General features: G+C 40.7%; 2 protein-coding genes across 2 annotated transcripts in view; one reads left to right on the top strand and one right to left on the bottom strand.

Moving 5' to 3' along the window:
• Positions 1-1781: 1781 nt before the first annotated feature.
• LOC145478220 (nanos homolog 1-like) lies at positions 1782-4473 on the top strand. The gene has a single exon (XM_081456169.1). It carries the CDS (start codon positions 2746-2748, stop codon positions 3442-3444), a length of 699 nt encoding a protein of 232 aa, XP_081312295.1. The 5' UTR covers positions 1782-2745; the 3' UTR covers positions 3445-4473.
• Positions 4474-9336: 4863 nt separating this feature from the next.
• Positions 9337-11155, bottom strand: part of LOC145478219 (synaptic vesicular amine transporter-like) — a 19247-nt gene continuing 17428 nt past the window's right edge. The window contains exons 17-18 of the mRNA XM_081456168.1: positions 9807-9913; positions 9337-9416 (exon numbers count right to left, since the gene is read on the bottom strand). Coding sequence (XP_081312294.1) covers positions 9376-9416; positions 9807-9913 — 148 coding nt within the window. The 3' untranslated portion in view covers positions 9337-9375. The remainder of the gene's footprint in view (positions 9417-9806; positions 9914-11155) is intronic.

Raw genomic sequence — 11155 nt, 5'->3', positions numbered from 1 at the left:
GTTTTCGTCCCAATGAGCGTTATATTTTCTGGCAATGCGCTCGCCCCGGAGAAGAACATCAGCCGTAGTAACTATCTCAGGGGCTATCCGTTCATTTCGATGCCTAAATTCTCGGATACTCCACTCACTGAGGAGCAACTGATCTCCGTTGACTGTTATTACCTGATTATTACTGCTGTTTATAGCTGGCCAGTCGAAAGGAGTTCCTTCTGTAATCAACCCCCTACTCCAACAAAACTTAGCCTGTGAACATGCTCCCAGCGAGGGCGAAAAATAATGCCGCAAAACGAGCCGACAAGCGCGACAAAAAAATGGTGAGCGAAGCGAGCCAAGTGAGACGGGAGAACATACACTCGCCTTCTCTTACTCCCCATCCGCTCTCTCCTAAAAATAAAATATGTCCGTTCGTTAAACGCATTGCACAGGGAATGATTTTGGGCACGCTGATCTGGATTTCTGACACAAGTCTGGTTTGCCAAAAATCTCATTGTTTTGGTTTGAACAGGTATACCTCGCATGAAGATTGGGTGACTATGTCCGGCATCCCAAACATTTATATTTCTGCTGTTAGTTTTTTTTTCGCGAAAAAGTGTCAATATTCTAATAAACCTATTTAGGATATGCGTGAGGTTTTTTGATTTGAAATAAGCTCCCTTTCGCTGATGCAAAAACCCACTCCGCCCCCCCCCCCTCCCGCGGCCAACCCTTCTACACCGGGCAGAGGCTCAGTATTGACTTATTGTGGTAGAGCACCGTCACGCTATCTATAGGATGATGTATTACCTAAAAAACATTCCAATTTTTAAAGTTGAAATTTTAAAATCAATGATGATCTGATACACTGTACGGCAGCGAGAGGAGATGAACTGACAGAAATGGTATAACAATATCAGGATCCCGAACAATACTAAAAATAACTGCATAATTTTAAAGTAAACTTCAATTTTTCCCTGACGTGCAGATCAGTTTGCCTGTTTTATTTATCATTCCAACATTTGTGCTGATCCAAGTGGTAATAGATAACAGATCCAGCGCTCCTTACTGCTTTGTCGCTATGGTTTTGGCGTTTGTATGATTGATTGGAGACAGATATCGTGTGGAAGTTTCCTGGCAACATGCTGAAAGCTACCTCTTCCATTTAACAATTCGGTTGGGCTGCCAGTGAAAAACTGTACTTCTTTTCACTGGCCGCATAAAAATGGCAGAGAAACCGTGAAGCCTACCGTGAAATGACCGATAGGGGAAAAAAAATGATTAAAATCTGCCCCCCCCCCCCCACCCCCGTTTCGAACCGCCTCCATGGAAACTTCAAAATTGTATATTTTATCACCTTCCTTGTATTCCTTTCGGAGGTATCAGTGTGTGTCTTGCAGTGTAGAAAGCTGTTTATCCTTGTTTATATTCATTATATGATCTGTTCAATCTAATTATTCTGTCGAAGGAATACTTTACTTGACAGTTTACTGGTGGCCTTCTTAGCATGTTGTTGCCCTAGTAATTCGCGATTTCCTTTTGGACACTTTTATAATCATAATATTCTAATCCTTCACCTGTGTGAAGTTAATAATATTTTTTCTGGGGTTTTTTACGTTGATCGTAAATTTTTTAGAGTGAAATGCGAGAAACAAACCCAACTTCCGGTTAACCGCAATTTAGCTTTGATTATTTACAGGATGTCGGATAAGTGATAGGCATTTATCACGTTGCTTCGAATCTGTCATCGGCAGAAGTCTCTGAAGTAATCTATTCAATGGTTGATCCCCGATGTTTATCATCGCGCACTTCTGAAAAGGCAGAGATCCGATTTACCGTTCAGTTGAGCTCAGCAGTGACTCTCTTATGGCAACTTGTCCTCTGATTGACAATTGAAAAACAGCAACTTTAATTAACAAATTCGGATCGAAATCTCAGCGGAGGGTCCAAAGATTTCACGCTCTAATGAAAAACTAATAACCATTTGAATAGCAGACTTTGAAGGTGTTTATTTTTGCACTGTGCTGCTCCCGACCTTTGCTTACAATGGCCAACGAATTGTTTCACGAAAGCGAAATTACTGACTTGTCAGCGTGACAAGATTGGTTAATTGTGTACACTGCATTTCCATGACAATCGATATTTGAACCCGGCTTCGCGATTGGAGGTAAAACAATATGTAATTGGAGTGATTTGGCGCCCTAAAGTCTCTTGAATGACACTGTAATCCACATTGTTGATGAAAAAGGGAACCCGTCAAAATCAATCGGACATGCTTTGATGAACATGCTTGAACTGTTTTGGGAGGGGAGCCAAAACGTTCTGATTTCGTTTTGCGTTGTTAACAACAGAACCCCCAAGTGCATTAAATAGCGTCTTTTAGCAGACGCCCTTCAATCGCTTCAACGAGCAGCCTTCTCGGTTTCCGACAGGGCTACAAAGTAGGTCATTTTGATGGCGCGAAATTTTGCTCCTTTCGATATCCCCCTGTGTATTAAATTATCGGCTCATTTGACGTCATAAGGCGCAAGCGCAGTATGGCGCTTTTTGACAATTGATTGAGTACAAAGTCACGCCTCCCGTTCCCCGCTTCCAAAAAACTAGACATCCCGCTGATTCCCATGCGAGTTTTAGGGTTGCATTGACAAACAACCACTAATCTGCCCTCTGGCAGAGCAAGAACGTAAATTCTACACCGCTATTCACGTCTGGAGTGAAAAGGGACGCCTGACCTTTCAACGTGTGTTCGCAAGAGCTTCAGTGAAACGAAAGATGTCGCTTAGCGAAGTAATGCTGAAAACGCTCATTCCAAGTAACTTCTTGGATTCGGATGATGAGGAGATAAAGTCGTTAACTTGTCCTCCAGAGACAGACGATTTGCAAAGGAACGAATTTCACATGTTCAATGACTACTTTGGGCTGAGCAACTTGGTGCAAAGAGTGAGACAAGCGAACGGTAGTGATTTCGACTATTTAACGGGTGAAAATTTTGGAGTCAGCAAATTGCCGCCAAGACGTGACCGATTTGACAGCATCGATTCCGAAAATTCATCATCTGGTAGCTGTGATTCTTTCACTGATCATTTTGGAGATGGGCCTTTCCAGCCATTCAACTCTTCATCGCTCTTGCACAGTGCATCTTCCAAGCGAAAAGAAGCAGTTTTGCCGCCAAGCCGACGGATTAAACCGTCTGCGAGAGCTCCTGCTCCGGTCTCGAATCGGCAAAACGTGTGCGTGTTTTGCAGAAACAATGGGGAAAGCGAGGAGGTCTTCTCTTCCCATCAGCTAAAGGGTCCCGATGGAAAGACGACATGTCCAATTCTGAGAGCATATACTTGTCCTATCTGCAAAGCAAGCGGCGATGAGTCACACACCATCAAGTATTGTCCGCAAAACCAGCAAGCGCAAGGCAATGGCGGTCAATTGCCAAAGGTGCCCAGGAATCGTGTTCTTCCCAAACGGAGTCGCTGAACTTTCATCGCAGATTCTAAAGTAAGACTTAGTGTGAAATCATTATGTAAAGATTTTAAGGGTAAATTCAGAGTTTATATGCCGATTTTAAATTTATATTCGGGTTGTTGTGTTATTTGTTTACCACATGATCTCTTACTATTTCCAAGACAGCGTGCAGCGGCGCAACGATCGCAGTGAGCTAAATTATTATTGCATCTATATAAGAAAAACCCACAAATGACGGTGCAGATTGCCGCTATTCGTATTATTAAGGCCACTTTCATTCAAGGCATGTTAGTACAGTGTTGTTAGTATTCATTTTCTTTCGCTTTCGAACCTAAACGTTCTACGTTAGCTAGACTTCGATGTTTTGTTAGGTTATTAATTTGCAGCGATCTGCATTCACTAACGGAAATTTCAGGAAGATTGTTGTTAAAATTGAGTATTTAGTTCCCAACAAGAGATGTTGTGTAAATGTTGCGAAAATTACAATATTTTACCCCAAAGTGGTTGGACTTCCTAGTTAGAGGTTAACTTATCGAATATGTATCTATGTAAAATTTTCGAATTGTAGCAGAATACAATATTGAATTTTCACCCTCTAAGTGTAAAATATTTTAATATGAAAGTGTTGATTAAGAATTTCGTCCAGAAACGGAGAGATTATGATTAATAATGTGTTTTATAATTCCCAATTCTTCTCTAAGGGAGGTTTTTCAATAATTTGTCGATATTTACGATGTAGAAATTTACTACTTTGAAAGTAGGTTAATGCTACCTGGTTGTAGAGGTGGATTTTTGAATGAATTTTATTGTAATTTTAACAGCTGTGTTCTAAATACTGGCTGCAAATGATGTGAAAAAAATCAAGGTTTATGAGAAAGTTTTTTAATATTAAAACTGACATGCTTTATTCTAAACGTCAGGAAGTTTTGAGTACGATTTGTATTTATACATTAAGCTAATTCTAATATCAGAGGAGAAATTTTGTATGGCTTATTGAAAGGAGAGAAAGATTAAAACCTCGTTTTTCAATTTCTACTCTTTGTGTCTGTGTTTTTTTTAAATCTGACCTTTCTTTCATAAATTCCGCGGTCTCTAAGGGTTTTGTTTCTTTCGCGCGCTTTCCGCTTTGGCGCCGATGAATTGACCGGATTATAGTAAGTTTTTCGTACGTTTGAGAAGCTCAGCAAACCGACTACAAATCAAAATATACGTTGCCTTGCTCGCTTTTAGATCAAGCGATATATGAAAGAGCGATCATGCTACCGACCGAGTAAAATTTTTTGGAGGTCAATGTAAACAAACCATGTGCTTTCGGCGAGTAGGTTGTAAATGACGAAGCCGTTTATATTCGGAAGCTGAGAAGGGTTTCTTACGATTGGGTGTTGTTTGAAAGCATTCACAGGGGTTCTTACAATGCACAGGTTCGATTCCCAAGTAGGTATATTTCTTTTGAAACGATCGAAAGGTTTCTTGTGGAAGTTATGCCCAAATCTCTTTGTTTTCGTTGTTTACGTCACTACGAACGACAGCTGGTCTTTGAAAACGAATTTATTTTTCACGAATTGGGTTCCGCAAGAGTCACTGGCGAGCAACAAAAGAAAATAGCGTGATTAAAGAGAACTTGAGTTTTGAATCCTGGAGTTCGTTTTGTTTTTGTTACCCTGTGAGGAACCCATCGTCGCATCAGGCGCGGCGGACGTTGGCAAAGCTAACTGATCACAAAAGACAAAGCTTACTTAACAATTCACAACGCGTGCAGTATGCAAATCACTGCTCAAATAATTCAGAAAGTCAGCCGACTGTCAAAGCCTTTGAAAGAGGAAATTACCTGTAATCAAGCTCGTAAACAGAAATGCAATTACAGAACGAAACAATCGATACACGCTTGGGGCATTTGAAAGCCGCGTGAACGTCACCATTGTAATGCAAATCGCGTTAATTGAGGGTTCTGTTTCGGTGTGGTATTTTCCTTTGTGGTGAATCGAAAGGAAAATGTGCTGTCGATTCAATTTTAAAATCTGAAATCAGCAATTTTCAAAGATATGTGGTTCAGCTTGATAGTTATAGATCATATTTTCATCTTTCCTTCAATATTTGATAGGTGAACCCTCGAACAAGATTAAATCGATCTCGGCGTCTTGCATCATGTCTGATATTTCATTGAGAGAAGATACAAATATAGAGGCCAATGTTTACCCCTTTCACAGCTGAGGAATGCGAGAGAAAATCGAACGTAGTTTGCGTTTCGTTTAGCAGACGAGAAATCGTAGGAAAGCGGCTTTATCTCGCGCCAAAATTGACAACTGAACTGTCAAAAGCCAACAAAAGACACAAAGAGACGTGATAATTGATGGGCGGTGGAGCGATACCGAAAGACCGGAAGTGAGTTAGACAAGCTTATTCTTCACACGAAAGCGCATTCTTTTTCAATTTATTTCCATGCATAATTTCCTGAAAAACCGAAAAATATTACTTCTTTCACCCTTAAACCACTGCCTTAAAAGTTGCGAGGAGTAAATGCAGTTTGCGCAAAATCCTGGGCTACGTTCTTTGGTCGTGAATTTACTGGCCCGTGCCACCTGGAGTTTATTCTAGAAGGAGATCAAAAAGACGCTAAATGCGGACACTGACTGGAACACAATCCAAAACATGGCGCCATATGGTGTGAAAAATTAGTACAAACAGCTTCATTCCGGGAATCCCCCTCAAACAGAAAATACTTTGATCAGATCAGAAGCCTGGAACATTTGCATTATCACCAAAGCTGACCAGACGGCCACCTGTAGCTAAGTGAAATTCCATGAAGTTAATTTTGGCGAAAATAGTTCTCGGGTACTCCGTCTGGAAAATGTCCCCGGCTTTTCCCTAAATATCGTTTTTGACTGTGTAATTTTGTCTTCGCGAAAGCGCATTAGCGTTGGAACAGTCAGTGAACGTACGCTTCTGAGTCTGTGTTCAAGTTGTTATTAAGTACAGTAGACAGTTGAATTGAGCTGTAAATCATGAATAAATCGATTTTTTTCACAAGTGCTTCTCATACCCGTTCATGTGATCTTTTTTCCGATTTCTTTTTAGAACAGCAATTGGATCATATTAACCCGGTGACCCTGCAAAGTTCCTTTAATTCTAAAGCAGACAGCAACCAAAGTAGGCAAAGATTCAAGACTTCCTTCCCGACTCCCGGTGCTTCTCAAGTGTCACCGAAAAAATATCGCGATTCCGATTTAAGCGCGATATTCACCTTTTTTCAAAGATTTCAGTGATAAGAGCATGGGATATTGACTAGAAAATTTGCCTAATTCTTTTATATTTTTAAATACTTCATTATAAGATGTGCGAAAAAATAAACGTACTGATAATTATCCCGTATGCCCTGCAAGCAATACCGGCATTAAAATACCACTGATTTTGTCACTTTGACAAATTGACGTAAATATCTAATTCCTTTCAAAATCGGTTGCGCGCTTTGGTATCTCAACGCTTGTGCCATGTTTAGTTAAGGTTTAAACAGCGGCATTAAAAAGTTATGAAATATTTGCCATTGAACACAAACACACGAAGACCGAGAAATGGAGAGATGATTTAACACGGGCGAAGCAGAAAAGCGAACAGACAAGAATATGAGAAATGAACGGAAGACGGAAAACGTGTGTAATTAACGTGTTAAACGGTATTTTTCAGTCGGTAAGGTTAATGTAGCTAAAACAGATAAGATGGGCGGACGGATTTTATTTCTTCAGTTCCCCAACCTGTGAAATCTGCAGTTTCAATTTCACTTTGGAAACTGAAAGATTTTTACATGGCTCTCAATTGCGCATGCATTCTGCGTCAATCAGTGAACACCGGATCGCGTCAAGTTCACTGGTGTTGTCAATTTTAGCTAACAAATTAATTGATCAGTCTGAAGAATTAGAAGTACTCTTTTGTGAGAGCGTTTCTATGCACCTCTGTTATACATTTGTTTACGACACTAAACAGAGATAAAACAAGCCTCCCACGCGCCCAAATTTTTTGATTAGCATCTGCGCACCTTACGCGCCAAACACAAAGACAAAGGTGTCAAGAATTGTCCTATTTTGAGAGTGCTAATGGACCGATGACGCAATCACCTAAGGCCCAAAAAGTATTTTTGATCAATTCCGTGAGTGTGAAAATTCTGGATTAAGGGTGATTTTCTCTTCAAAAGTCCCGAGAAACCTTTCACGGCAGTTTGCACTGATCTGGGTTCCTCTTTGCACTCATGGGCTTTCTGCCAACGCTTGATCACTTGCACGTTGGATTCAGAAAAATGTAAACAGAAGTAACCTGTTTACTCGAGTTCATACGAAACGGTTGCTAGCGGGATACTGATGTAACCGGATTTCTACACTCTACGTTGTTGGTAAAGAGTTTCAAGTTTATGCACAAGATGCAGCCCATTTTTAAAGCTGCCGCATTACTTATTTTCAGTGGAACAGATGTGAAAAGTACTGTCATGCAAGGGAAAAAATTAAACATAGTATTTTTCAGGACATCCGTAAACAGCTGTTCATCCACGTACCGGAAAATACAAGTAAATCAAAGCAAACAGAGAAACAAAATTTGATCCACTGCTAACTTGACAAAGCATGTAACTAAAATGAAAACAACAATGGTGATAGGGTCCAGGAGAGAACGAGCGTAAGATACGCCCATATATTAGGGCACAAGACGCAGGCATAAGGGCTACACGAGGGTAACCGCTAGATGCATGTTCCCTCTTTGTTGAAGCGATATTAGACCATATTAGCTGATATTACAGTTTCAGAGAAGATCTCCGCGGCAGTTACTCGAGATTTTTAAAGAGTACATTTCTCCCGCTCCTCGCATCAAATTGCAGCGCGACACTCTCATCTTGTAAAGAGAGTGCGTCATCAAGAATTGTAAATTAAAATACCTTATATGCGCTCGAGTCCTTACGATATTCGCTAAATCTTTTCTGTTTGGTGCCGAAAACTAACTACAGTACTCGCAGAGTCAAGACAGCAACGGATGACATTTTGAATATACATATATATATAAGCCACTGAACCAGCAAAAAGTGGAACGTTTTTATTAAATATAACTTAAAATTGTCAATTAAGATATTTTTACAACAAGCACACATGTGAATTTTTTTTTCACACGTTTTAACAAGACATTCATTCGTGTGCTAATTTCATGTGCGGTTGTTGTTTAGCTTCCAGTGGTGGAGTAACGGATCACAGTCCTACTCCAAACAAGGGGAACTGTTCCCATGTAATAGGAAGCATATTTCATCTTCACCAACGAACATCCGTGATCGGACAGCAGCGGCAGCAGCAGTCATGGTCTCCTTCGCTGCTCAATTAATTTTTTTTTTTACCTAAAATGAAGGAACAAGAACAGATCTAATTGTAGATAAAGCTAGCGCGCTTGCCAGATAACGGCAACTATAGTGTACCCCACCCCCCCCCCTCCTTCCCCGCACTGAGTGGGATGCCAGTCCATTGCAGATTACATCTCACCATATTTGTTCGTTTGAATCCAACGCACTAACCAGTGGGAATAAAACGCAAGCGTCGGGGAGGAAGATATGTAGAGAGCGGGGTATGTGTTAGTTCGTTCCAATTTACTGCGGCACGCTCAACAGCGCTACCGAGAGAATTTACGTCAAAGTGGCGCTGAATGGATAAATAATGTTGCTTAGCGACGTATGTCTGGAAACCTGCGGGCTCACTACATTCCCAAAGAAGAGAAACTCGGTTGCGTCGAAGACTTGTCACACAACGTTATGTGAGTTGTCACATAACGCTTGTCCTAATCCTAACATTACATGACACGACCGCGGAGACTACATTGTTGCAACAAGAGAGGGGATTCCATATTTCCATATTATAAAACTAAAGTACTTGCACCCAAGACAGCACCTTATATACTGGCGACTTTCTCCTTGTAATCTTGTTGTCACAACGCTGCTGATTCTCTTTCTTCATCAATTGCTGAAACTAAAAGCATCCCATTTGAATACAGCGTGATAAAGGGCATGTGGGACTGAAGAAAAGGAAAACTGAAACAGTAATTGTTATTTGAGAACCTAGTAACTCAGTTAACAAAGCACAACCGTAAGTTACGCACACTCGTATCCAGCGTCATCGTTCCCTTTGACCAGCGGATTCGTCAACCCAGCATGCACAGTAAGGAACGAATAATTGAGGTACGAGAAGCTAGGAGATTGTAAGTTATACCAAACATTTTCGAAAACCATCTGGAATAGGCAAAAACGTGCACCTAAAGGTTGAAGCAGGCCTCTTCTAAACGATGTTGGATGAGCATGTTTGATGATTGAATAAGTCTGGACTTGAATAGATTACAGGATAAAAGCTAGTAAATTATACCTTCTGTATCTTCATTCTGCAATATTTGGTGTTTTGCCGGTGGATTTCTCAGAAACAAAAGCAGCGGAGCAAAGAGAAGATTTACGATCGCTAACCCTCGAAGAAGCCTTTTAGAAGAGAAAAAATAAAGGGAACACTTTAGGTCCATCTCTTGATGATGGCAGCAACGTAGTAATCCCAGTATTACTTCAATTTTTTACTACCGCTCAGATTAAAAGTCGTTTTTCCACTTGTGTTGACAGTCATTCCTCAATAAAAGGCAATATAGGCGAGTTTTCATGAAACAGAAGGAAAATAAGGGAAGGATCAAAATGAAATACAGTAAAAAACCCGCGAGTAAGATCCTAGATTTTAAGAACCTGCAAGGCTAAAATTTGCCAGTTAGACCCCCCAACATCTCTGTTTAGCCTTCTTTTCTGAATCACAGGTAAAAATTCACTAAATTGGACAAATAGTATTTTGCCATCCTTTATACTCTGTTAATGCTCAGAGAGCATATAAAGTTATGTACAAAGGTAAGACTTCCACATGACCATTTATGTGGTAAGCACTTCTTTTTTCACGAAAAGTCGTTATGGCATGAACAAATACTTTTTATGATTTTATGTAAGGAATAGGCTGAAAACCACTGAATCTGAAAGATACCATTTATGCAAGAACCTGTTAAACCTAACTTGGAAAATGCAGGTTCTTACTCACGGGTTGCTACTGCAGTCCTTATCAGTGGAGTCCATCTATTTAAGCTCGAGATAGAATTTGTTTTCATGTTAGATGCTAGCTGCATTCTTGATAGCCTGCGAACGCAGACGTATTTCCGGCTGTCACTTGGTTCCGCCGAAAAATAACGTCTGCGAACCCGAGCCAGGAAACGATTTCTGTGACGTAATGACTTTTGTTTCTCCTTGGCCAATCAGATTCCATGATAGGATGAAACCCGAGTGCTCCTCATAGCGAATACCTCGCGCAGTAGTTCTGGGGTTATTTGAGCTAAACTGTGATTGGCTTAGAATTCCTACGTCACAGAAATCGTTTTCTGGCTCGGGTTCGCAGACGTTATTTTTCGGCGGAACCAAGTGACAGCCGGAAACACGTCTGCGTTCGCAGACTACATTCTTGATGGAAAGCTCGTAAATTTACACTAATTAATTATGAGTTATTATGGAGACCCTGTTAGGGAAAAAAAACGCTACGCCTGCCTCCTAGCCTGCGTAGCAGGCTAGGAGGTTAGCAACTTCAGCGCTCGAAAGCATGCCCAAACCCTTCGAACCCATACCCCCAATATGCCCCCCAGCATGCCCCCAGCCCCTTAGAAAATTTTGAAAAATTGAAGTAGCTAAGAAGTCTTTTCC

This window comes from Orbicella franksi, chromosome 2 (assembly GCF_964199315.1).
Source record: "Orbicella franksi chromosome 2, jaOrbFran1.1, whole genome shotgun sequence".
Taxonomy (NCBI): Eukaryota; Metazoa; Cnidaria; class Anthozoa; order Scleractinia; family Merulinidae; genus Orbicella; species Orbicella franksi.
The sequence above is the reverse complement of the archived record's forward strand: the minus strand, read 5'-3'. Positions and strand labels throughout refer to the sequence as shown.